Raw genomic sequence first — 24747 nt, forward strand, 5'->3', positions numbered from 1 at the left:
CCTAGGAACGGTGGGTTAACTGCCTCGTTCAGGGGCAGAACGACAGATTTTCACCTTGCCAGCTCGGGTGATTCAATCTTGCAACCTTACAGTTAACTAGACCAACGCTCTAACCACCTGCCTCTCATTGCACTCCACGAGGAGAATGCCTGTTAGGCGAATGCAGTAAGCCAAGGTAAGTTGCTAGCTAGCATTAAACTTATCTTATAAAAAACAATCAATCAATCAATCATAATCACTAGTTAACTACACATGGTTGATGATATTACTAGTTTATCTAGCGTGTCCTGAGTTGCATATAATCGATGCGGTGCGTATTGTTGCTCCAATGTGTACCTAACCATGAACATCAATGCCTTTCTTAAAATCAATACACAGAAGTATATATTTTTAAACCTGCATATTTAGCTAAAAGAAATCCAGGTTAGCAGGCAATATTAACCAGGTGAAATTGTGTCACTTCTCTTGCATTCATTGCACACAGAGTCAGTGTATATGCAACAGTTTGGGCCGCCTAATTTGCCAGAATTTTACGTAATTATGACATAACATTGAAGGTTGTGCAATGTAACAGGAATATTTAGACTAATGGATGCCACCCCTTAGATAAAATACGGAACGGTTCCGTATTTCACTGAAAGAATAAACGTCTTGTTTTCGAGATGATAGTTTCCGGATTCGACCATATTAATGACCTAAGGCTCGTATTTCTGTGTGTTATTATGTTATAATTAAGTCTATGATTTGATAGAGCAGTCTGACTGAGCGGTGGTAGGCAGCAGCAGGCTCATAAGCATTCATTCAAACAGCACTTTCGTGTGTTTTGCCAGCAGCTCTTCGTTGTGCGTCAAGCATTGCGCTGTTTATGACTTCAAGCCTATCAACTCCCGAGATTACGCTCGTGTAACCGATGTGAAATGGCTAGCTAGTTAGCGGAGTGCGCGCTAATAGCGTTTCAAACGTCACTCGCTCTGAGACTTGGAGTGGTTGTTCCCCTTGCTCTGCATGAGTAACGCTGCTTCGAGGGTGGCTGTTGTCGTTGTGTTCCTGGTTCGAGCCCAGGGAGGAGCGAGGAGAGGGCGGAAGCTATACTATTACACTGGCAATACTAAAGTGCCTATAAGAACATCCAATAGTCAAAGGTTGATGAAATACAAATGGTATAGAGAGAAATAGTCCTATAATAACTACAACCTAAAACTTCTTACCTGGGAATATTGAAGACTCATGTTAAAAGGAACCACCAGCTTTCTTATGTTCTCATGTTCTAAGCAAGGAACTTAAACGTTAGCTTTCTTACATGGCACAAATTGCAATTTTACTTTCTTCTCCAACACTTTGTTTTTGTATTATTTAAACCAAATTGATCATGTTTCATTATTTATTTGAGGCTAAATTGATTTTATTGATGTATTATATTAAGTTAAAATAAGTGTTTATTCAGTATTGTTGTAATTGTCATTATTACAAATAAAATGAAAAAAAATTGTCTGATCGGCTTTTTTGGCCCTCCAATAATCGGTATCGGTATTGGCGTTGAAAAATCATAATCGGTCGACCTCTAATAGAAAACAGTATATACACATCAAATTGTATTAGTCACATGCGCCGAATACAACAGCTGTAGACCTTACAGTGAAATGCTTATACAACAGCTGTAGAGCTTACAGTGAAATGCTTACATACGAGACCCTAACCAACACCATAGTGCTCTCAAAGCTCATCAATAAGCTAAGGACCCTGGGACTTAACATCTCCCTCTGCAACTGGATCCTGGACTTCCTGACGGGCCGCCCCCAGGTGGTAAGGGTAGGTAACAACACATCCGCCACACTGATCTTCAACACAGGGGCCCCTCAGGGGTGCGTGCTTAGTCCCCTCCTGCAGTCCATGTTCACTTATGACTGCATGGCCAGGCACGACTCCAACACCATCATTAAGTTTGCCGATGACACAACAGTGGTAGGCCTGATCACCGACAACGACGAGACAGCCTATAGGGGGGAGGTCAGAAACCTGGCCGTGTGGTGCAAAGACAACAACCTCTCCCTCAACGTGATCAAGACAAAGAAGATGATTGTAGACTACAGGAAAATCTCATCGACGGGGCTGCAGTGGAGCAGGTTGAAAGCTTCAAGTTCCTTGGTGTCCACATCACCAACAAATTAACATGGTCCAAGCACACCAAGACAGTCGTGAAGAGGGCACGATAAAACCCCTCAGGAGACTGAAAAGATTTGGCATGGATCCTCAGATCTACAGCTGCACCATCGAGAGCATCCTGACTGGTTGCATCACTGCCTGGTATGGAAACTGCTCGGCCTCCGACCGCAAGGCACTACTGTGGGTAGTGCGAACGGCCCAGTACATCACTGGGGCCAAGCTTCCTGCCATCCAGGACCTCTATACCAGGCGGTGTCAGAGGAAGGCCCTAAAAACTGTCAAAGACTCCAGCCACCCTAATCATAAACTGTTCTCTCTGCTACCATACGGCAGCGGTACCGGAGCGCTGCCGTATTTACAACTGCGACCTGGCATTTACAACTGCGACCTAGCCAAGATAAAGCAAAGCTGTGCGACAAAAACAACAACACAGAGTTACACATAAACAAACATACAGTCAATAACACAATAGAAAAAAATCTATGTACCGTGTGTGAAAATGTAGAATTGTAGGGAGATAAGGCAATAAAAAGTCCATAGAGGCGAAATAATTATAATTTAGCTTTAGCACTGGAGTGAAAGAAGATGATGTGCAAGTAGAGATACTGGGGTGCAAAAGAGTAACAACAAAAAAATAACAATATGGGGATGAGGTAGTTGAGTGTGCTATTTACAGATGGGCTGTGTACAGGTACAGTGATCGGTAAGCTTCTCTGACAGCTGATGCTTAAAGTTAGAGAGGGCGATATACGTTTCCAGCTTCAGGGATTTTTGCAATTCGTTCCAGTCATTGGCAGCAGAGAACTGTGAGGAAAGGTGGCCAAAGGAGGTGTTGGCTTTGGGGATGATAAGTGAAATATACCTGCTGGAGCGTGTGCTATGGGTGGGTGTTGCTATGGTGACCAGCGAGATGAGATAAGGCGGGGATTTATCTAGCAAAGACATATAAATGACCTGGATCCAGTGGGTTTGGCGACGAATATTAAGCGAGGGCCAGCCAACGAGAGCAAACAGTTCGCAGTGGTGGGTAGTATATGGGGCGTTGGTGACAAAACGGATGGCACTGTGATAGACTACATCCAGTTTGCTGAGTAGAGTGTTGGAGGTTATTTTGTAAATGACATCATAAAAGTCAAGGATCGGTAGGATAGTCAGTTTTACGGGGGTATGTTTGGCAGCGTGTGTGAAGGCGGCTTTGTTGCGAAATAGGAAGCCGATTATAGATTTGATTTTGGATTGGAGATGTTTAATGTGAGTCTGGAAGGAGAGTTTACAGTCTAACCAGACAGCTAGCTATTTGTAGTTGTCCACATATTCTAGGTCAGAACCGTTCAGAGTAGTGATGCTAGTCGGGCGGGCGGGTGCGAGCAGCAATTGGTTGAAGAGCATGCATTTAGTTTTACTAGCAATTAAAAGTATTTGGAGGCCACGGAAGGAGTGTTGTATGACACTGAAGCTCGTTTGGAGGTTTGTTAACACAGTGTCCAAAGAAGGGCCAGATGTATACAGAATGGTATATACAGAGAAAAGAGTCCGCTCGAGAATTGAACCATGTGGCACCCCCATAGAAACTGACAGAGGTTCGGACAACAGGCCCACCGATTTGACACACTGAACTCTATCAGAGAAGTAGTTGGTGAACCAGACAAGGCAATCATTTGAAAAACCAAGGCTATTGAGTCTGCCGATAAGAATGCAGTGATTGACAGAGTCGAAAGCTTGGCCAGGTCGATGAAGATGGCTGCACAGTACTGTCTTTTAACGATGGTGGTTATGATATCGTTTAGGACCTTGAGCGGGGCTGATCTCAGACGATATGAAAGAGAGGTTGAACAGGCAAGTAATAGGGGCTGCAACAATTTCGGCTGATAATTTTAGAAAGAGATGGTCCATATTTTCTAGCCCAACTGATTTGTAGGGATCCAGATTTTGCAGCTCTTTCAGAACTTCAGCTGTCTGGATTTGGGTGAAGGAGAAGCGGGAGGTGGGGGGGGCTTGGGCAAGTTGCTGCAAGGGTTGCAGAGCTGTTGGCCAGGGTAGCGGGAGCCAGGTGGAAAGCATGGCCAGCCGTAGAAAAACGTTTATTGAAATTATCGATTATCATAGATTTATCGGTGGTGACAGTGTTTCCTTGCCCCAGTGCAGTGGTTAGCTGCGAGGAGGTGCTCTTATTTTCCATGAACTTTAGTGTCCCAAAACTTTTTGGAATTAGTTCTACAGGATGCAAATTTCTTTTTGAAAAAGATAGCCTTATCTTTCCTAACTGACCGTGTATATTGGTTCCTGTCTTCCCTGAAAAGTTGCATATCGCAGGGGCTATTCGATGCTAATGCAGAACGCCACAGGATGTTTTTGCGCTGGTCAAAGGTAGTCAATGGGGCATGCTTATTTAAGATGGTGAGGAAAGCACTTTTAAAAAACAACCAGGCATCCTCTACTGATGGGATGAGGTCAGGATTCTCGGGCCAGTTCGATTAGAAAGGCCTGCTTGCTGAAGTGTTTTAGGGAGCGTTTGACAGTGATAAGGGGTGGTTGTTTGACCGTGGACCCATAGCGGATGCTGGCAATAAGGCAGTGATCTCTGAGATCCTGGTTGAAGACAGCAGAGGTGTATTTAGAGGGCAAGTTGGTCAGGATGATATCTTATAGGGTGCCCATGGTTACGGATTTAGGGTTGTACCTGGTAGGTTCCTTGATAATTTGTGTAAAGCCTTGATCATCTGAAGATAGATGAGGGACATGATTCACATGATGAACTCAGTTCTCCTTAATAAGTCATTCAGTTCCAGTTTAACCACACTCAAATCATTGCTGGCATTATTTGAGTAATTCCTTTTCAGGTTCCTTTTCGGGTTTCAGGTTTCTCCAATAACTTGAGTTTTTGATTCCTGGCGTTATTGAGGTGAGACACAAAAATATGATGTAAAGTCTCTGGTAAACCCTTTAGTAGCCATCCATGTAAACCTTGGGTCCTCTACAAAGTCATTGTTTTTTGCAAAGAATTCAACTATTTTGGCTTGAAATACAGCCACGAACAATTTGTTTTGAAAAAGGGTCGTATTAAAATGGCAACATTTTGTTTTATTCATCTTAAAGCTCACATCCACTTGGGTAACCAGGGGATTATAATCTGAAAGAGTTGCAGGAAATATTTGTATTGGCGCGACGCACATAATTTATAGTACGCTTGGCATTCTCTCAACCAGCTTCATGAGGTAGTCACCTGGAAAGCATTTCAAGTAACAGGTGTGCCTTCTTAAAAGTTAATTTGTGGAATTTCTTTCATTCTTAAAGCGTTTGAGCCAATCAGTTGTGTTGTGACAAGGTAGGGCAAGAACAGCTTAAATAAGCAAAGAGAAATGACAGTTCATCATTACTTTAAGAAATGAAGGTCAGTCAATATGGAAAATGTCAAGAACTTTGAAGGTTTCTTGAAGTGCAGTCACAAAAACCATCAAGGGCTATGATGCAAATGGCTCTCATGAGGACCACCACAGGAAAGGAAGACCAAGAGTTACCTCTGCTCTAGAGGATATGTTCGTTAGAGTTACCAGCCTCAGAAATTGCAGCCCAAATAAATGCATCACAGAGTTCACGTAACAGACACATCTCAACATCACCTATTCAGAAGAGACTGTGTGAATTAGGCCTTCGTGGTCGAATTGCTGCTAGGAAACCACTACTAAAGGACACCAATAAGAAGAAGAGACATACTTGGGCCAAGAAACACAAGCAATGGACATTAGACCGGTGGTAATTTATCAATTGGTCTGGAGTCCAAATTTGCGATTTTTGGTTCCAACCGCCGTGTCTTTGTGAGACACGATGTGAGTGAACGTATGATCTCCGCAAGTGTATTTCCCACCGTAAAGCATAGAGGAGGAGGTGTTATGGTGTGGGGGTGCTTTGCTGGTGACACTGCCTGTGATTATTAGAATTCAAGGCACACTTAACCAGCATAGCTACCACAGCATTCTGCAGTGATACGCCATCCCATCTGGTTTGGGCCTAGTGGGACTATAATTTGTTTTTCAACAGGACAATGACCCAACACACTACTACATGATTCCATATGTGTTATTTCATAGTTTTGATGTCTTCACTATTCACTACAATGTAGAAAACAGTAAAAATAAAGAAAAACCCTTGAATGAGTAGGTGTTCTAAAACTTTTGACCGGTAGTGTACCTAAAAAAATGGGACTCACACTGGGCCTCAGGATCTCGTCACGGTATTTTAGTATAATCAAATTGCCATCGATAAAATACAATTGTGTTTATTGTCCGTAGCTCATGCCTGGCCATGCCATAACCCCACCGCCATCATGGTGCACTCATCAGTGTGGATGGATTTTCTTGTCAAATGATAATATTCACTAACAGGGATGTAAACAAATGTGTAGACAAAATTTGAAATAAATATTTTTTGTGTGCATGTAACATTTCTGAAATCTTTTATTTCAGTTCATGAAACATGGGACCAACACTTTACATTCATATTTTTGTTCAATGTACATTCGTCAAATAAACTAATTCACCTTTTGCCCCTTTCATATTGATTAAGAGGTGCACATTGCTGTGTCATTTTGAGTGACGTGGTATGTGTTGTCACGTTGCAAAATGTGTGTGACGACATGTCATAATGAGACATTATTGATACAGGCGGTTTCTTGTTAATTTAATGCACCTGTTTTTTGTATTTTTTTGTAGCTGATCTATATCTAGATATGCACCAAGTCCCCATCTGATATTGGAATTAGTCAGCAAGAATGTTCAGCTTTATTTAAGTATCTGGAAGTTAAAAAATGCAGTTGATTTAAACACATTTACGGAAAAGAAAAGTTCAGTCAAAAAGAAACGGACCGGAGAGAGGCCTTGTCTAACAAAAGACAGTCAGCAAACACTGCATTTTCCAGCTGAATTGTTAGATAATAGTATATTTTATTACAAATAAGCACACGATAAACATTTTGTTATGCAGCACTATAGAGTGCATTGGGATTGGTTGGGATTAAAATTAAAAATAGAAAAATCAATCTATTCAATACATCTTCATTCAACAAACACATCAAGGCATTTTATGCAACAACTTAGAATGTTGAAGGCTACAGAGCACATTTTCTAACTTATACATCAGAACAACACTATACTGTAACCACAGCACAGAAACACGCACATGCACACACACACACACACACACACACACACACACACACACACACACACACACACACACACACACACACACACACACACACACACACACACACACACACACACAAAGCACATTTATATCGAGCACAAAAAACGGGGGCCCATACCATTCACATATTGCTTCAAAGCAAAGCAACACTGAAAAGCACATTGAAAACGACTACATCTACAAGAAGAGAGGTGTTGCATTATGGAAATGCATGCATATTAGACAAGTTTAGCTGCTTATGAGGTGTAAAATGTGCATTTGGAGTGTGCGTTTTCCTAAACTGCCTTGGAAATGTGCTATACTTTTTGCTGATAAAGGACCTAATTGCTTATTCTGCTGAGACTACCTGATTGGGTAGGCTCATTTGGTAATGTGTAGTAATTGTATCCCTGAGAAGAGTGGGGGAAATTCTACAAACAAAATAAATAAAAATAGCAGTGTATTTGAATTTCTAATTACAGTAATAAAAATTAAATAAGTGACAGCTGAGGCACTCTCACTTACGATTCTTACAAACATTGCGTGTGGCTTCGATAAGGTGTTGCTGATGCAAAAATGATTAAATTAAAGGCACAAGTTCACTTAACATATAATTAAAATAAATCAATGAAATGTCATTCAGATAAAATGTCATTCCTTGCAACAGCTGAAATACTGCCTGGTTTTTAGTTGGTGACGCAGAACGAACTGTGGCATGCATTTTATACCTCATAGAGCAGCTGAAAAATGAAATAAAATCAATGTTGTCGCTTTTTGCTGTTTCGAGGTTAATAATATAGGATCGAGCTAGGCTCAAGAGTGGAGAGTAGATATAGGATGCTGAAAGCCTTGCCATTGATTTTATCACCACCAAAAATAAGAGGAACCTCCAGGAAGGGATGGGGGGGAGGGTTGCGATGGTTCTGCCCACCTTGGTTGTCACCGTCAGGAGGGGTTTCCCTTCTGAAGACGCCTTACTTGGTATCTCCTTCAGGACCATGGCAACAGTCTTATCTGCAGCCCTAGAGTCTCTTCCCTATAACAGGTGAAATCAACAATGACTCGTGTCAGGACAATTGGTTCAGGCAATGTTTTTGCCCTCTAGGGCATCTTACCAACTTTACTTTATGATTATGGAATTATATGATAGGCTATGGTGAGCGAGGGAAAAAAACAGCAGCATCGATTGAAAACATATCCACAATGCTATGACAATGGCTATGGAGGGGTCACTATACACAGATGAGCATGGTCTCTTGTTACCTTTAGCAGTTTGATCTGATATAGCTGGGATCTCTAATGATGATTAGATATACAACACAGGTATCATCAGGAATGTGCTAGTCAGTCTCTCATTGCTTAGAACACATGTCTATTGGACGACGCCAAGGGTGCATGGTCATACTGTGAAGTTGCAATCACTTTTCAGTGTGACCTCTCCCATCCCACACCTATGCACACCTCCCACACTTAGGTTAAATGTATATCCCATGGAAAAGCACTGTGATAATAAATGTACTCAAAGCCATGAAAATAAATAGCAGATATTTTTTTTGTTGCATTCATGTTATCAGAATTGCACACACTGTATGTACAGGGCAATTACCAAGTCTTGATAAATTCAGTATGCAGAAGCGAACATGTCCAAACAGGTTTCCAAAGTAGGGCAAGAAAACAAAATCATTCTTGCGATAATCGAAGTCTATTCAACAAAACAATGTCTACCATAGGAAACAGACACAAACTTAGCTGAATATCAATTACAAAATGGCATGCTGTGTAGTGAGACTGTTGTTTTTGACAGTGGAAACTCTGTTACCTAATTTGATTGTCTAGGGCCCTTTGTTCTTTCACTCTCACCTGCATTAGAGAATAAGCATTTTTCTCAATTGACCCGGCGCTCCTAGTAAGCTTTATTCAAATATCATGGTACAACTTGTGCGCATTGCCTCAAAGTACCGTCCCCAGAGAGAACCGTACAGCCAGCTGCATCCACACTCCAACAACACAAAGTGAACCCAACTGTATACAATCCCAGTCAAAAGTTTGCACACCCCTACTCATTCAAGGGTTTTTCTTTATTTTTACAATTTTCTACATTGTCGAAGAATAGTGAAGACATCAAAACTATGAAATAACACATGTGGAATCATGTATTAACCAAAAAAGTGTTAAACAAATCAAAAGGTATTTTCATGTTGTTTTAAGATTATTCAATGTAGCCACCCTTCGCCTTGATGACAGCTTTGCACAGTCTTGGCATTCTCTCAACCAGCTTCATGAGGTAGTCACCTGGAATGCATTTCATTAACAGGTGTGCCTTGCTAAAAGTTAATTTGTGGAATTTCTTTCCTTCCCAATGCGTTTGAGCCAATCAGTTGTGTTGTGACAAGGTAGGGGTGGTATACAGAAGATAGCTCTATTTGGTAAAATACCAAGTGCATATTGTGGCAAGAACAGCTCAAATAAGCAAAGAGAAACGACAGTCCATCTCCAGACTTGCTCCTGGCGGCCACTCGACTCAATCTGTCGGATTCACGCCAAGACTTCAAAAAGAAACCATGTGGAAATGGCTAGGACCCTCAGGAGACCAAAAATTACCCGGGTCCGAGATGAACACATATCCACATTTCTAGGAGGAAAATATCCGGTCCTTTGCGCCTGTTGGAGCACTGTGACACAGTTTAGTTAAGAGGGAGAGCGGGAAGGCGTGAGCCGGAACCCTGGTCCTGAGCCTAGTTAATAAGGCGTAGTTAATGAATCCTTTAAGGCGTAGTTAATTTAATGAGTCCTATGGAGCCGAGACAGATGCAGAAGAGAACGTCCCCGCTTAGCTGCAAAGTTCAGCTGCCAAGTGGGGACCTGATCCAGCCCCAGAGTCCCTCCAAATGGGTAACCGTCGGAACCGGGTATCTCAGCCGTGGGCTCAGCTGTTTTGAGTTGACACACTTCCTCACACACACATGCATTCGCACACTCACACGCACAGCATCAATGTGTCTGTCCACCCCTTAGGGGAGTCCTCTGATGTTTGAGCTGTCCCTGTAGAACTCAGCTGTCCCTGCAGACCGCTGTGGGTTAGCCTAATATAGCATAGGTACTCAGGGTACTCAGGGTACTCAATTCCATAACCAGCTTTCTTTGTGTGTGTTGTTCACAGTTCTAATTTGCAGCCTGAGCTCGGGCTAGTAGCATTTTGTTTCGCGTGCCAGACTCATAGGCCCTAGTTCTTGCCATTAACGCTACCTTGGGTTCATAGCTAACATCAGGCCATATTTGGCATGAAAATACTCATGAGGTGGTTTTATGATGGCATGGCTACATGGTTTACTGAACTGAAATCTCAGCTGCAATAGAGCATGCGTGTATTGCAATGCGGGGCCTTCTGTATTTGATTACATGATAAATTATCTCAATTTAATTGCAACTACTGGCGTGTGTACAGCATTATGCCCCAAATAGACAGTAACAGTATGCAAGGGTTTTTGCTCATTTTGAAATAATTTCCTCCTCAGCAAGAGTTCACTTCAGGCTTCTGAACTAATTAGAGTTGCTGGAGTCATATAGACTAGGCTGTTTTACTTGTCTCTATCTCGCATCTCGTGCCATCTTGTGCGCTAGGAAACATGAATAAAAATGCTGGAAGCAGTTGTAACGAAAATCAAATGACTCTCTCCGAGTTATGTCTTTCCTACAACAGGGCACTCACGGCATGGCGACACGCTTCGTAAAACGGAAAAGCATAGAGACGCTCTGTCTGAGGCAAAGCAAAATACATTTGCTTTGCCTAAATATATAGATTCATGTGGACCATAACAAGGAGTTCAATGTCCAAACAAAGCAGGATTCGAATCCGAGAAACATATGTGAAAGGCGCACCTAAAGGCGATGATGCGATCGCGGCATCTTCACTCATCCCTGGTCTGGGTACTGTATCTGATCCACAATCCTCTCTAAGTTCTTTGATTTCCACTTATACTGGTAATGTACAGTCAATTCTAAGCCCTACTCCATTTCCAGAAGCAGCTGAGTGCTTAGCGATGAGTATTTAACCAGTAAGCTGTGTATAACTGTTTGCCTAACAGGAATACCTTTCCATACTGCTGGGACGGGGAAGTCGGGGATTTAAGATTTGGTGCTGTGTTTAAATCCCTCAGTCAAACAAAAGGGCTTTTGATGTGATTTGCTAAAAGCCTCCCTGCTGTGATGGTTATTTGTGTACACATACAGCACTTAACAACTTTGAGGCCACACTGAACAGAGTGTATGTAACGCGAGGGGGGATAGAATGTCATTGAGGATCATCCTTGGAGGATCAAATGTCAGCGGGATCACTACGAAAACAAGATGGGGGAAAGACGCTCGGTGTCTGAAAGATATTGAGGATGAGCTTATGAAACGGAGCCCCTCCCGTTCTGCTTAAATGTGTTTGAAGTGTTGTCCAGCTCTCCCTTGATGAAACAATGGATTTTATTTGCTGGCAGCAAGCAAAGATACATGTAATTGTAAGCAGCAGAGGACAACGTATCTTAGGTATGTTTTTAAATGGGGACCGTATAGGCTCGCTATAGCTTGTCTCAAGGGTATATGTGCTGTTTTGTAATCTGACTGGTTGGATCCTTACAGTAAAAGCCAACCTCTGTGGCCTGTCTTGGCTCCATAGACAAAGCTCAAGGCTTTGACGAAACAGCAGGATTTAACCGATCCCCTGCCCGTGTCGTATTCAGGGACAGCATTATACTCCCTTTGCACCAAATCCCTATAATTCCACTGCTGCACCAATTATCACTATGGAGATGACCTGCAACCGTAGAGTGGAAACAACAGTGAAGTGAAACTTTCTCAGTGGGTAAAGGACAATAATAACTGCATAATAGCTGTCGAAGTTTGAGAAATCTGACCCTGTAGGCTGGAGGCTGCTACAGATTGGCGGGACAGCTGAGCAAATTGCCTAAATGGGAGTCAGAGCAAGGACATCACGATGCTAGACAGTCCCTGCCAGGTTATTATACTCTCTACTCCCAAGCAGCAAGCTCAGGGATAGTATAGGACCTAGACACTGTACTACATACTGTGTAAGGATTGAGTTTGCACAGAGCCACTGTCTGCTCTCTGCGATGACGGTTTCCCTCATTCTGTCAAAGGAAAGGGTTGTTAACATGAAGAAATACAACAGATTGATCACACTGCATCCACTGACATGAATTGACAGGAAGAATCAAAGTTTGTTATTTTAGTGTGTTATTTTAGTGTTACTATTTTACTTTTATCTATTTGTTAATTTTCTTATTTTTTAACGGCATTGTTGGGAAAGGGCTTGTCAGTAAGCATTTCAAAGTAAAGTTTACAATAGTTGTATTCGGTGAATGTGACAAATACAATATAATTTGATTTTGATTTGATTTGATTAGTGTCATGAGGCAGAATTATGTACCGTAGGTCCATACTTCAAAATAGCAGAGCTTCTGATCGGAATAGAAAATTCAGGATGAGTCATTGATAACAAAGTCCCAGTCTGACCTTCTAAAGGCTGTTTATCATTGAATTACAGCAAGGGTTTCCCAACAAGGGTAACATCACACAGACAATGGTAGCATCCTCCCCTACGAGCCAGTCCAGAGGATAAGCCTGCCTCCTGGATGTCTGCGATCAAATAAAATAAAATGTTATTTGTCACATACACATGTTTAGCAATTGTTATTTAGCAGATGTGTAGCGAAATGCTTGTGTTCCTAGCTCCAACAGTGCAGTAATACATAACAATTCACAACAATACACACCTAAAAGTTAAATAAACAAATTAAGGAATATATAAATATTAGGATGAGCAATGTCGGAGTGGCATAGACTAAAATACAGCAGAATATAATACAGTAAATACATACGAGATGAGTAAAGCAAAAATATGTAAACATTATTAAAGTGGCCAGTGATTTCAAGTCTATGTATATAGGGCAGCAGCCTCTAAGGTGCAGGGTTATGTAACCGGGTGGAAGCTGCCTAGTGATGGCTATTTAACAGTCTGATGGCCTTGAGATAGAAGCTGTTTTTCAGTCTCTTGGTCCCAGCATTGATGCACCTGTACTGACCTCGCCTTCTGGACGAAAGCGGGGTGAACAGGCCGTGGCTCGGGTGATTGTTGTCCTTGATGATCTTCGGGTCCTTCCTGTGACATCGGGTGCTGTAGGTGTCCTGAAGGGCAGGTAGTTTGCCCCCGGGGATGCATTGGGCAGACCACATCGCCCTATGGAGAGCCCTGTGTTTGTGGGCAGTGCAGTTGCCGTACCAGGCGGTGGTACAGCCCGACAGGATGCTCTCAATTGTGCATCTTGTTCTCAATTGTGCATCTGTAAAAGTTTGTGAGGGTTTTAGGTGACAAGCCAAATTTCTTCAGCCTCCTGAGGTTGAAGAGGAGCTGTTGTGCCTTCTTCACCACACTGTCTGTGTGGGTGGACCATTTCAGATCGTTAGTGTTCTGGAACATGAAGCTTTCCACCTGCTCCACTGTGGTCCAGTCGATGTGGATAGGGGAGTGCTCCCTCTGCTGTTTCCTGAAGTCCACGATCTGCTCTATTGTTTTGTCGACATGGAGTGAGAGGTTATTTTCCTGGCTCCACACTCCCATGGCTCTCACCCCCCTCGGTACGCTGTATCGTCATTGTTGGTAATCAGGCCTACCACTGTTGGGTCATCTGCAAACTTTGAGTTGGAGGCGTGCATGGCCACCCAGTCATGGGTGAACAGGGAGTACAGGAGGAGGCTGAGAACGCACCCTTGTGCGTTGTTTCCTACCTTCACCACCTGGGGGCAGCCCGTCAGGAAGTCCAGGACCCAGTTGCATAGGGCAGGGTTCAGACCCAGGGCCCCAAGCTTAAATGATGAGCTTGGAGGGTACTATGGTGTTGAATTCTGAGCTATAGTCAATGAACAGCATTCTTACATAGGTATTCCTCTTGTCCAGATGGGATAGGGCAGTGTGCAGTGCGATGGTGATTGCATCGTCTGCGGATCTATTGGGGCGGTAAGCAAATTGAAGTGAGTCTAGGGTGTCAGGTAAGGTAGAGGTGATATGATCCTTGACTAGTCTCTCAAAGCACTTCATGATGATAGAAGTGAGTGCCACGGGGTGTTAGTCCTTTATGGTGGACATCTTGAAGCAAGTGGGGACAGCAGACTGGGATAGGAAGAGATTGGATATGTCCGTAAACACACCCGCCAGCTGGTCTGCGCATGCTCTGAAACGCGGCTGGGGATGCCGACTGGGCCGGCAGCCTTACGAGGGTTAACACGTTTAAATTTCTTACTCACGTCGGCCACGGAGAAGGACAGCCCAGAGTCCTTGGGAGCGGGCCGCGTCGGTGGCATTGTGTTATCCTCAAAGCGGGCGAAGAAGGTGTTAAGCTTGTTCAGAAGCAAGACGTCCGTGTCCACGCCATGGCTGGTTTTCCCTTTGTAGTCCGTGATTGTCTGTAGACCCTGCCACATACGTCTCATGTCTGAGCCATTGAATTGCGACTCCACTTTGTCTCTATACTGACATTTTGCCTGTTTAATTGCCTTGTGGAGTAAAAAACTACACCGTTTGTATTCGGCCATATTCCCAGTCACTTTGCCATGGTTAAATGTGGTGGTTCGCTCTTTCATTTTTGCGCGAATGCTGCCATCTATCCATGGTATTCATCAATGTTATTCTCAGAGTCTACCCAGAACATATCCCAGTCCACGTGATCAAAACAATCTTGAAGCGTGGTTTCTGATTGTTCAAACCAGCGTTGAATAGTCCTTAGCATGGGTACTTCCTGTTTGAGTATCTGCCTATAGGAAGGGAGGCGCAAAATGGAGCCATGATCAGATTTGCTCAAGGGAGGGGAGGGGAGGGCCTTGTAAGCATCTCGTTAGTTGGAGTAGCAGTGGTGAAGTGTTTTAGCAGCGCGAGTACTACAGTCAATGTGTTGATAGAACTTCGATAGCATTTTCCTCAAATTTGCTTTGTTAAAATCCCCAGCTACAATAAATGCAGCCTCAGGATATGTGGTTTCCAGTTTGCATAAGTCCAGTGAAGTTCTTTGAGGGCCGTTGTGGTATCGGCTTGAGGGGGGATATACACGGATGTGACTATTACCGAAGAAAATTCTCCTGGGAGGTAAAACTGTCGGCATTTGATTGTGAGGTATTCTAGGTTGGGTGAACAAAAGGACCCTGAGTGGTTAATCATGAAACATGCACCCCCGCCTTTCTTCTTCCCGGAGAGATCTTTATTCATCTCTGCGCGATTTACTGAGAACGAAGTTTGCTGGACAAAGACAGGATATCCTGAGAAAGCCATGTTTCAGGGAAACAGAGTATGTTACAATGATGTCCCTCTGGAAGGAGATTCTCGCCTTGAGCTCGTGTACTTTATTATCCAGAAACTGAACATTAGCGAATAATATACTCAGAAGCGGTGGATGATGTGCGCACCATTCGGGAAAGTCATATTCCCGGTTATTACCGCCGCTCTCCTATCCAAAAGTTCTTTCCGGCTGTATGTAATAACACAAAACATTTCCTGGCCTAATTATGTAAGAAATAACACACACAAGCTGCTTAAGAGCTAGAAGCAGAGCTGCCCTATCTGCCGGCGCCATTCTGCAATCACCCTTTCAGTCGATACATGTCACTAATATTAGGACAAGGTCAAAGCTTTACAGTTTTTCTACCCCACTTTTTGGTTCCAAGATAATTTTTGCTATCAGCATGGCAAGAACATTAATAGCTCATCAATTTATGGCCAACCAATCACAGTGTCTCACCGGCAGTATATTTGCAATGCAGTGCAGGCTAATGGCAAAATAAACACTGCCGAAAGTAATTAGTATTCATGTTTTAAGCCATTTTGCGCCCTCTTCGAACTCTTTGAATAAACGTTCATCCACAATGTTAACCATGATGAATGAATTGAATGCTTGTATAATGATTCTATATATACATAGTAAGCACATAGCCATTAAGAACAACACAAAAAATCTGTCAATTGCCATCAGTGTTTGTCCTCAGCAGATCTGCTCTCCATCAATCATATGAAGTAGTAATTGTAAAATAAAGTCAGAATTTAAAATCTTCATCATGATGAGATATAATTGCAGGTGTATAACTTTCAGACAATAACTCAGTTATGAGGTCAGTAAAAGTTGTTTATTGTCACATACACCAGATAGGTGCAGTGAAATGTGTTATTTTACAGTGTCAGCTATAGTAGTAAGGTGCCCCTGGAGCAAATTTGGGTTAAGTGCCTTGCTCAAGGGCACCTTGAAAGATTTTTCACTTTGTTGGCAGCGCCGGGAGAGTGCCTCACCTATCAATAAGGCAAAGCTAATACACAGCAAAATATGCCACAAGCGATGTTTGTTGCAAACCTGTCCCTAACTGCAGGATCACTGTTCTTTGTAAAGTAAGCTTTGAAAACTGAATCAAATGAATTATTCTGACCTTTGTGGGGTTAAAAAGTAATTTGCTCAAAACATTTCATTTGTATTGCTACCATGGTGGTAGTGGATTTTTTGAACAGTGAATACTGGTAAGCCATGTGCACTAACGTCTTTGTAGCTTTGAGAGATAGTCCTGTCAGGGGTTTAATGACTTTGAGCACCCTCTTTACGGGTACCAGAGGTATACTTTCACAAAAACAGCACAGGCAATACTAAAGGAAATTCTCTGAGGTGAAACAAAGGGACCGAGGACTACTATGGTCTTTATTGAAGTTTTTGGTGTACCAGACAATTCTGCAGGGCCCACAATTGAACCTTTCATCAGGGTGCATCAAGAGGCATTCTATCTGAGGCACAGCAGAGCTCCTGCTGTTTGGAAGGGAAAACATCCAAGGCAAGCATTGACATCCTTCTACTCTGCATCATTAGCACTCTCCCCCCACTGCTGAAATGCATTTTGCAGACGGTCATGAAAAGCCCCTGTGCTTAGGGATTTGAAGGATTACGTGGATTCAGCTTGGATTCAGCTTTCTTGGGCTTTGTGTGCGCAACATAATGAGAAATCTATCTATATTTCTTTTTTTTTTTTTCATTCCATTTCTTCCGAGGGGTAAAATATCAAACCGTTAACCGTAGTGTTTCTTTTAAGTCTCAAATCTTTTGAACTGAATACATGTGAAAAGAACATGACCAGAAATCAACTGGCTATAGACGTGTGATGTCAGACCCTGGCAAGTAGCCTATTCAATGAATTAACATTTAAAGCAAAATATGATTGAATTGGTTTACATCAAATCCTTGCGAAGCCTGTAGCTCTCCAGAAGTGGTAAACAGCTGTTACTGTACACTACTGTACAACAACCCAAGAGAACATGATACAACATGACCCAATAAGGAACTTCCAGTGGAGCTGCATTGAAACATGAACGTGAAACACAGCCCTAGGTTCATGAAACATTCACACGGGACATGTGAAAAGTATGTCAATTTTGACAACCGTGTATTCAGTACATAGCTTCTCCTGGGAAAATCAGTGTCCAAAGCCATTTCTTGTGTTTTACTAATGAGTATTGATGCCAGAGGACATTGTATCCCCTGGCCCAAACACACTTCCAAAAGAACTATCGAAACTTCCTTCACAAGTGTCTACATAAGTGTGAAATAAAGCTTCTTGTGTTCAGTGCGGAACTCTCTGGAAGTAAATGCTTGGCAGGTTACTCACTGGAGATGTTTTCTGGCAGATGAACACTTAACTAGCTGGAATGTGATTTGGCAAGTTCAACAAGAGGATTTGCTGAGGTTTTTAATGGAGTCTTCGAGCAGTCTGAGTTATGTATATTACTTTTCTATTTCCAGTCATAATTGCATATATTGACACTCCATTGTAAAGTAATGTGGTACAGACTGGAGATACAGCACATAATGGCTGAAGAGCCTGGCTTGAGGTAGCCTATAGGGCATGTATGTTGGGAGATATGGATAATCCAGAAATTAAAATGTCTAACAAACATGCTTGTCCTGTCACTTTGATACAACACACTTCTCGAATGTTGACGCTAAGAGGCTAGTGTTCATATCCTTCCCGATGGAAAAATGATGTTAAATAACAATTACTTGTCTGCTTCCTCAACTCTCTTATACAGAAGCTTGGGGGGTGACTGACATTTCTATTTTGCAATGTCATAACATCTCTATGCTTGTCACATCACTCATCTGAAAGCCGGTGTACGAAATAGATTTGGAAATGTAGACAACAAAGTCATGCCTTAGACACTGTCTCGCACACGTCCGTTGTTACAGCTGCTGAAGGTGAGCCCTTTACTGTGTTTCCTCTTCTATTCTCCTCTTCTCCCGCTTTTTCTCTCCATCTCTCTCCCACTCCCTTCTCTAACTCCTTGAGGGAACGATACCTCAATCTTTCTTAGGCACAGTGGCACCAAATAATAGGCCTTGTTTTGTCTTTCCCTTTCTGCAGCAGCTTGCAGCGTCCTTTGGTTCTCACAGATGGCGCATGTATTTATGAGACGCTTGTCTTGTGCTACAAAGAGAACATGGTCACAGTAGATGAGCACAAAGTCACAATTAGCCATTTCGGTATCACTCGTGGAATGGGGTCACTTTATGGTACATAGGGAGGAATTCAGACCCGAGTTACTCGTGAGTACATTTTTACATTTACATTTTAGTCATTTAGCAGACGCTCTTATCCAGAGCGACTTACAGTAGAGTGCATACATTTTATTACATTTTTACATATTACATTTTACATACTGAGACAAGGATATCCCTACCGGCCAAACCCTCCCTAACCCTGACGACGCTATGCCAATTGTGCGTCGCCCCACGGACCTCCCGGTTGCGGCCGGCTGCGACAGAGCCTGGGTGCGAACCCAGCCCAGCCTGGGCGTGAACTCAGAGACTCTGGTGGCGCAGCTAGCACTGCGATGCAGTGCCCTAGACCACTGCGCCACCCGGGAGGATAAATGGAACTTTATTCCCTTTTTATGCTCTTGTATCTCTATGCGTATTCTGATCTTGACTTTACGCATTGGGAAAAGCCAGTGCCAGCAAGGTATGATTTTAGGATGGAGAACAAGGAAATGGAGGTGTGGCAGAGATTTGTCAACAGATACGCCGTATTCTGACATTGACTTAATTCCATCATAATGCCACCACCTTTACACGCGAGGAAACAATGAATAAGGTCAAGCAACCTGTCCTTTCCAAGTGGAAAAACATCTAATACATTTTTCCCCCTATAGGAATTACACCATATTCCACACACTGTAATTTTCAAATTGATAAGAGCTATTGATAAGAGCTAGCTAGGCAAATTAGTCATCTGTTTGGATAAGGGGATTGTGAATATAAATTACTATTGTGTTGGATCTATTTTACCTTATGATCGCAGGAGGCAAATGTGAAACCAGTCATATGGCAGCAAACTGAAGCCGACCCACTGGGCACAAACTGTTTGAATCAATGTTGTTTCAACGTAATTTGTCAATGTACTGTGAAGTTGAATCTATGTTTGAAACACATTACATACAAGGACTTAACAAGGTGATACATCAATAAATTTTGAACGAAATCATCAAAACTATTTTTATGTTGAAATTGTGTTGACAAGTCCAGGTAGCATGGTTGAAAATCTTACATAGAATCTACTTGGAAATAGCAACACAATTCATGTCATGTGGTGTTGTAAATAAATGAACACGCAACATAAGATCCACGTTAGATTTTTGAATATGCTCACTGTTCGATTTGTTTTTAATCCTATATTCAATATATAGGAAAGTATTCATACTTGACTTATTCCACATTTTGTTGTGTTGCAGCCTGAATTAAAAATGGATTAGGTTGTTTTTCTCACCCATCTACACACAGTAGATGGCGCTGACAGAGAGAGCTGCCTCGATTCTAGTCCTTAGGAAACTTTGCAGTATTTCGTTTTTTAATGTATTATTTCTTACATTGTTAGCCCATAAAATCTTAAGTGTTATTACATACAGCCGGGAAGAATGATTCGATATTAGAGCGACGTCAAGCGCTAGCACTACGACCAGGAATGCGACTTTCCCAAAGCGGATCCTGTGTCCGCACCACCCAGGGCATTTGAACTGATCCCAGAGGTCGACCAAAACAACGCCGCAGGAGAAAAGGAAGACAGAGCGGTCTGCTGGTCAGACTTCGGAGGTGTGCACACCACCGCTCCCAAGTATATTACTCGCTAATATCCAGTCCCTAGATAACAAGGTCGACAAAATCAGGGCAAGGGTTGCTTTCCAGAGAGACATCAGGGATTGTAACATACTCTGTTTCACGGAAACATGGCTTTCTCGGGATATGCTGTCGGAGTCAGTACAGCCACCTGGCTTCTCAGTGCGTCACGCCGACAGGAAATAACATCTCTCTGGGAAGGAGAAGTGCGGGGGTGTATGTTTCATGATGAACTACTCATGGTGTGTAAAGTGGCTGTTCCACTGGATGTCATAAGGTGAATGCACCAATTTGTAAGTCGCTCTGGATAAGAGCGTCTGCTAAATGACTTAAATGTAAATGTAAATGTAATTGTAACAATATACAGGAACTCAAGACCTTTTGTTTACGTGACTAATAATTAGTCACAATCAAATGCCGACCGTATTATCTCCCAAAATAATAATCTTAGGTTATTGTCACAGCCGTGTATATCGCCACTCAAGCCGATACCACGACGGCCCTCAAGAAACTTCACTGGACTTTATTCAAACTGGAAACCATATAAATTTATTGTAGCTGAGGATTTTAACAAAGCAAATTTGAGAACAAGGCTACCTAAATTCGATCAGCATATTGACCGTAGCACCCGCACGGAAAAAACACTGGACCATTGCTACTCCAACTTCCGCAATGCTTACAAGGTCCTCCCCCGCCCCCCTTTCGGCAAATCTGACCACGACCCCATTCTGCTCCTCCCTTCCTATAGGCAGAGTGCCCCATGGTGGTGGGGTTATGGTATGGGCAGGCATACGCTACGGACAACGAAGACAATTGCATTTAATTGATGGAAATCTTAATGCACAAAACTACCGTGATTAGATCTTGAGGCCCATTGTGAAGCCCATATTTTTTAAATCTCTGAGCAACAGATGCATATCTGTATTCCCAGTCATCTGAAATCCATAGACTAAGGCCTAATACATTTATTTCAATTGACTGAATTCCTCATATGAAATGTAACTCAGTAAAAGCAATTAAATTGTTGCGGCAATTTTTTTTTCATTTATTTTATTTCACCTTTATTTAACCATGTAGGCCAGTTGAGAACAAGTTCTCATATACAACAACTACAACCTGGCCAAGATAAAGCAAAGCAGTGCGACAAAATCAACAACACAGAGTTACACATAAACAAACTTACAGTCAATAATACAATAGAGAAATCTATGTACCGTGTGTGCAAATGGAGAAGATTAGGGAGGTAAGGCAATGATTACAATTTAGCATTAATACTGGAGTGATAGATGTGCAGATGATTGTGTGCAAGTAGACATAGTGAGGTGCAAAAGAGCAAAAAGATAACTAACAATATGGGGATGAGGTAGTTGGGTGTGCTATTTACAGATTGGCTGTGTACAGGTACAGTGATCGGTAAGCTGCTTTGACAGCTTAAAGTTAGAGATGGAGATATAAGTCTCCAGCTTCAGTGATTTTTGCAATTCGTTCCAGTCATTGGCAGCAGAGAACTGGAAGGAAAGGCGTCCAAAGTAGGTGTTGGCTTTGGGGATGACCAGTGAAATATACCTGCTGGAGCGCGTGCTACGAGTGGGTGTTGCTATGGTGACCAGTGAGCTGAGATAAGGCGGAGCTATACCTAGCAAAGACTTATAGATGACCTGGATCCAGTGGGTTTGGCGACGAATATGAAGCGAGGGCCAACCAACGAGAGCATACAGGTCGCAGTGGTGGGTAGTATATGGGGCGTTGGTGACAAAATGGATGGCGCTGTGATAGACTACATCCAGTTTGCTGAGTAGAGTGTTGGAGGCTATTTTGTAGATGACATCGCCAAAGTCAAGGATCGGTAGGATAGTCAGTTTTACGAGGGTATGTTTGGCAGTATGAGTGAAGAAGGCTTTGTTGCGAAATAGGAAGCCGATTCTAGATTTGATTTTGGATTGGAGATGCTTAATGTGAGTCTGGAAGGAGAGTTTACAGTCTAACCAGACACCTAGGTATTTGTAGTTGTCCACATATTCTAGGTCAGAACCGTCCAGAGTAGTGATGCTAGTCGGGCGGGCGGGTGCAGGCAGCAATCGGTTGAAGAGCATGCATTTAGTTTTACTAGCATTTAAAAGCAGTTGGATGCCACGGAAGGAGTGTTGTATGGCGTTGAAGCTTGTTTGGAGGTTTGTTAGCACAGTGTCCAAAGAAGGGCCAGAAGTATACAGAATGGTGTCGTCTCCATAGAGGTGGATCAGAGAATCACCAGCAGCAAGAGCGACATCATTGATATATACAGAGAAAAGAGTCAGCCTGAGAATTGAACCCTGTGGCACCCCCATAGAGACTGCCAGAGGTCTGGACAACATGCCCTCCGATTTGACACCCTGAACTCTATCTGAGAAGTAGTTGGTGAACCAGGTGAGGCAGTCATTTGAGAAACCAAGGCTATTGAGTCTGCCGATAAGAATGCGGTGATTGACAGAGTCGAAAGCCTTGGCCAGGTCGATGAAGATGGCTGCACAGTACTGTCTTTTATCGATGGCGGTTATGATATCGTTTAGGACCAAGTTGCTGCAGGGGGTGCAGAGCAGAGTTTATATATATACAGTACCGATCAAAAATTTGAACACACAATGTAGCGTTGCACACTCTTTGCATTCTCTCAACCAGCTTCACCAGGAATGATTTTCCAGCAGTCTTGAAGGAGTTCCCACATATGCTGAGCACTTGTTGGCTGCTTTTTCTTCATTCTGCGGTCCAACTCATCCCAAACCACCTCAATTGGGCTGATGTCGGGTGATTGTGGCGGCCAGGTCATCTGTTGCGGCACTCCATCACTCTTATTCTTGGTCAAATAGCCCTTACACAACCTGGAGGTGTGCTGGGTCATTGTCCTGTTGAAAAACAAATAATAGTCCCACTAAGCTGAAACCAGAAGGGATGGCGTTTCGCTGCAGAATTCAGTGGTAGCCATGATGGTTAAGTGTGCCCAGGAATTCTAAATAAATCACTGACAGTGTCACCAGCAAAGCACCCCCACACCATCACACCTCCTCCTCCATGCTTCACGGTGGGAACCACACATGCTGAGATCATCGTTCACCAAGTCTGTGTCTCACCAAGACATGGTCGTTGGGCGACAGTTAGCCTAGTGGTTAGAGTGCTTGGCCAGTAACTGCAAGGTTGTTGATTGAATCCCTAAGCTGAGAAGGTAGAAATCTGTAGTTCTGCCCCTGAACAAGGCAGTTGACCCATTGTTCCATGATAGGCCATTATTGTAAATAAGAATTTGTTCTTAACTGACTTGCCTAGTTAAATAATGGTTAAACACAAAAATAAAAAATCAGACCAAAGGACCAAAGGACAGATTTCCACCGGTCTAATGTCCATTCTTTGTGTTTCTTGGCCCAAGTAAGCTTCTTCTTATTATTGGTGATTCACAGTCTCCTCTGAACATTTGATGTTGAGATGTGTCTGTTACTTGAACTCTGTGAAGCATTTATTTGGGCTGAAATTTCTGAGGCTGGTAACTCTAATGAACTTACTCTCTGCAGCAGAGGTAACTCTGGGTCTTCCTTTCCAGTGGCGGTTTCATCATAGCGCTTGATGGTTTGCGACTGCACTCAAGTTTTCCGTATTGACTGACCTTCATGTCTTAATAAAGTAATGATGGACTGTAATTTCTCTTGACTTATTTGAGCTATTCTTGCCATAATATGGACTTGGTCTTTTACCAAATAGGGCTATCTTCTGTATACCACCCGTACCTTGTCATAACCCAACTGATTGGCTCAAATGCATTAAGAAGGAAAGAAATTCCACAAGTCAACTTTTAACAAGGCACACCTGTTAATTGCAATGGATTCCACGTGACTACCTCATGAAGCTGGTTGAGAGAATGCCAAGAGTGTGCAACGCTTTCATCAAGGCAAAGGGTGGCTACTTTGAAGAATTTGTTTAACAGATTTTTTGGTTTCTACATGATTTCATACGGGTTATTTAAAAAATAGTAAAAATAATGAAAAACCCAGTAATGAGTAGGTGTGTCCAAATGTTTGACTGGTACTGTAAGTACAAAAAAAGTTTAACCAGTTAAACAAAGCATATTAATTATAATTGTACATGATATACTCAGTATACAAGAAAAACAGTTTGTGTCTTTTTATCTGAAAGAGAATTGACAATGTGAGGTATATGTACTGGCCAAAACAGTATTAAAGTAAAT

At 42.6% G+C, this 24747-nt stretch overlaps 1 protein-coding gene across 1 annotated transcript in view; it reads right to left on the reverse strand.

Annotated features, from left to right (window-relative positions):
* LOC129811080 (PEX5-related protein-like) overlaps positions 1–24747 on the reverse strand; it is a 173907-nt gene that overhangs the window by 94386 nt on the left and 54774 nt on the right. The window contains exon 2 of the mRNA XM_055862233.1: positions 8276–8380. Within this exon, the coding sequence (XP_055718208.1) occupies positions 8276–8380 (105 nt within the window). The remainder of the gene's footprint in view (positions 1–8275; positions 8381–24747) is intronic.

This window comes from Salvelinus fontinalis, chromosome 14 (genome assembly GCF_029448725.1).
Source record: "Salvelinus fontinalis isolate EN_2023a chromosome 14, ASM2944872v1, whole genome shotgun sequence".
NCBI classification, from domain to species: domain Eukaryota; kingdom Metazoa; phylum Chordata; class Actinopteri; order Salmoniformes; family Salmonidae; genus Salvelinus; species Salvelinus fontinalis.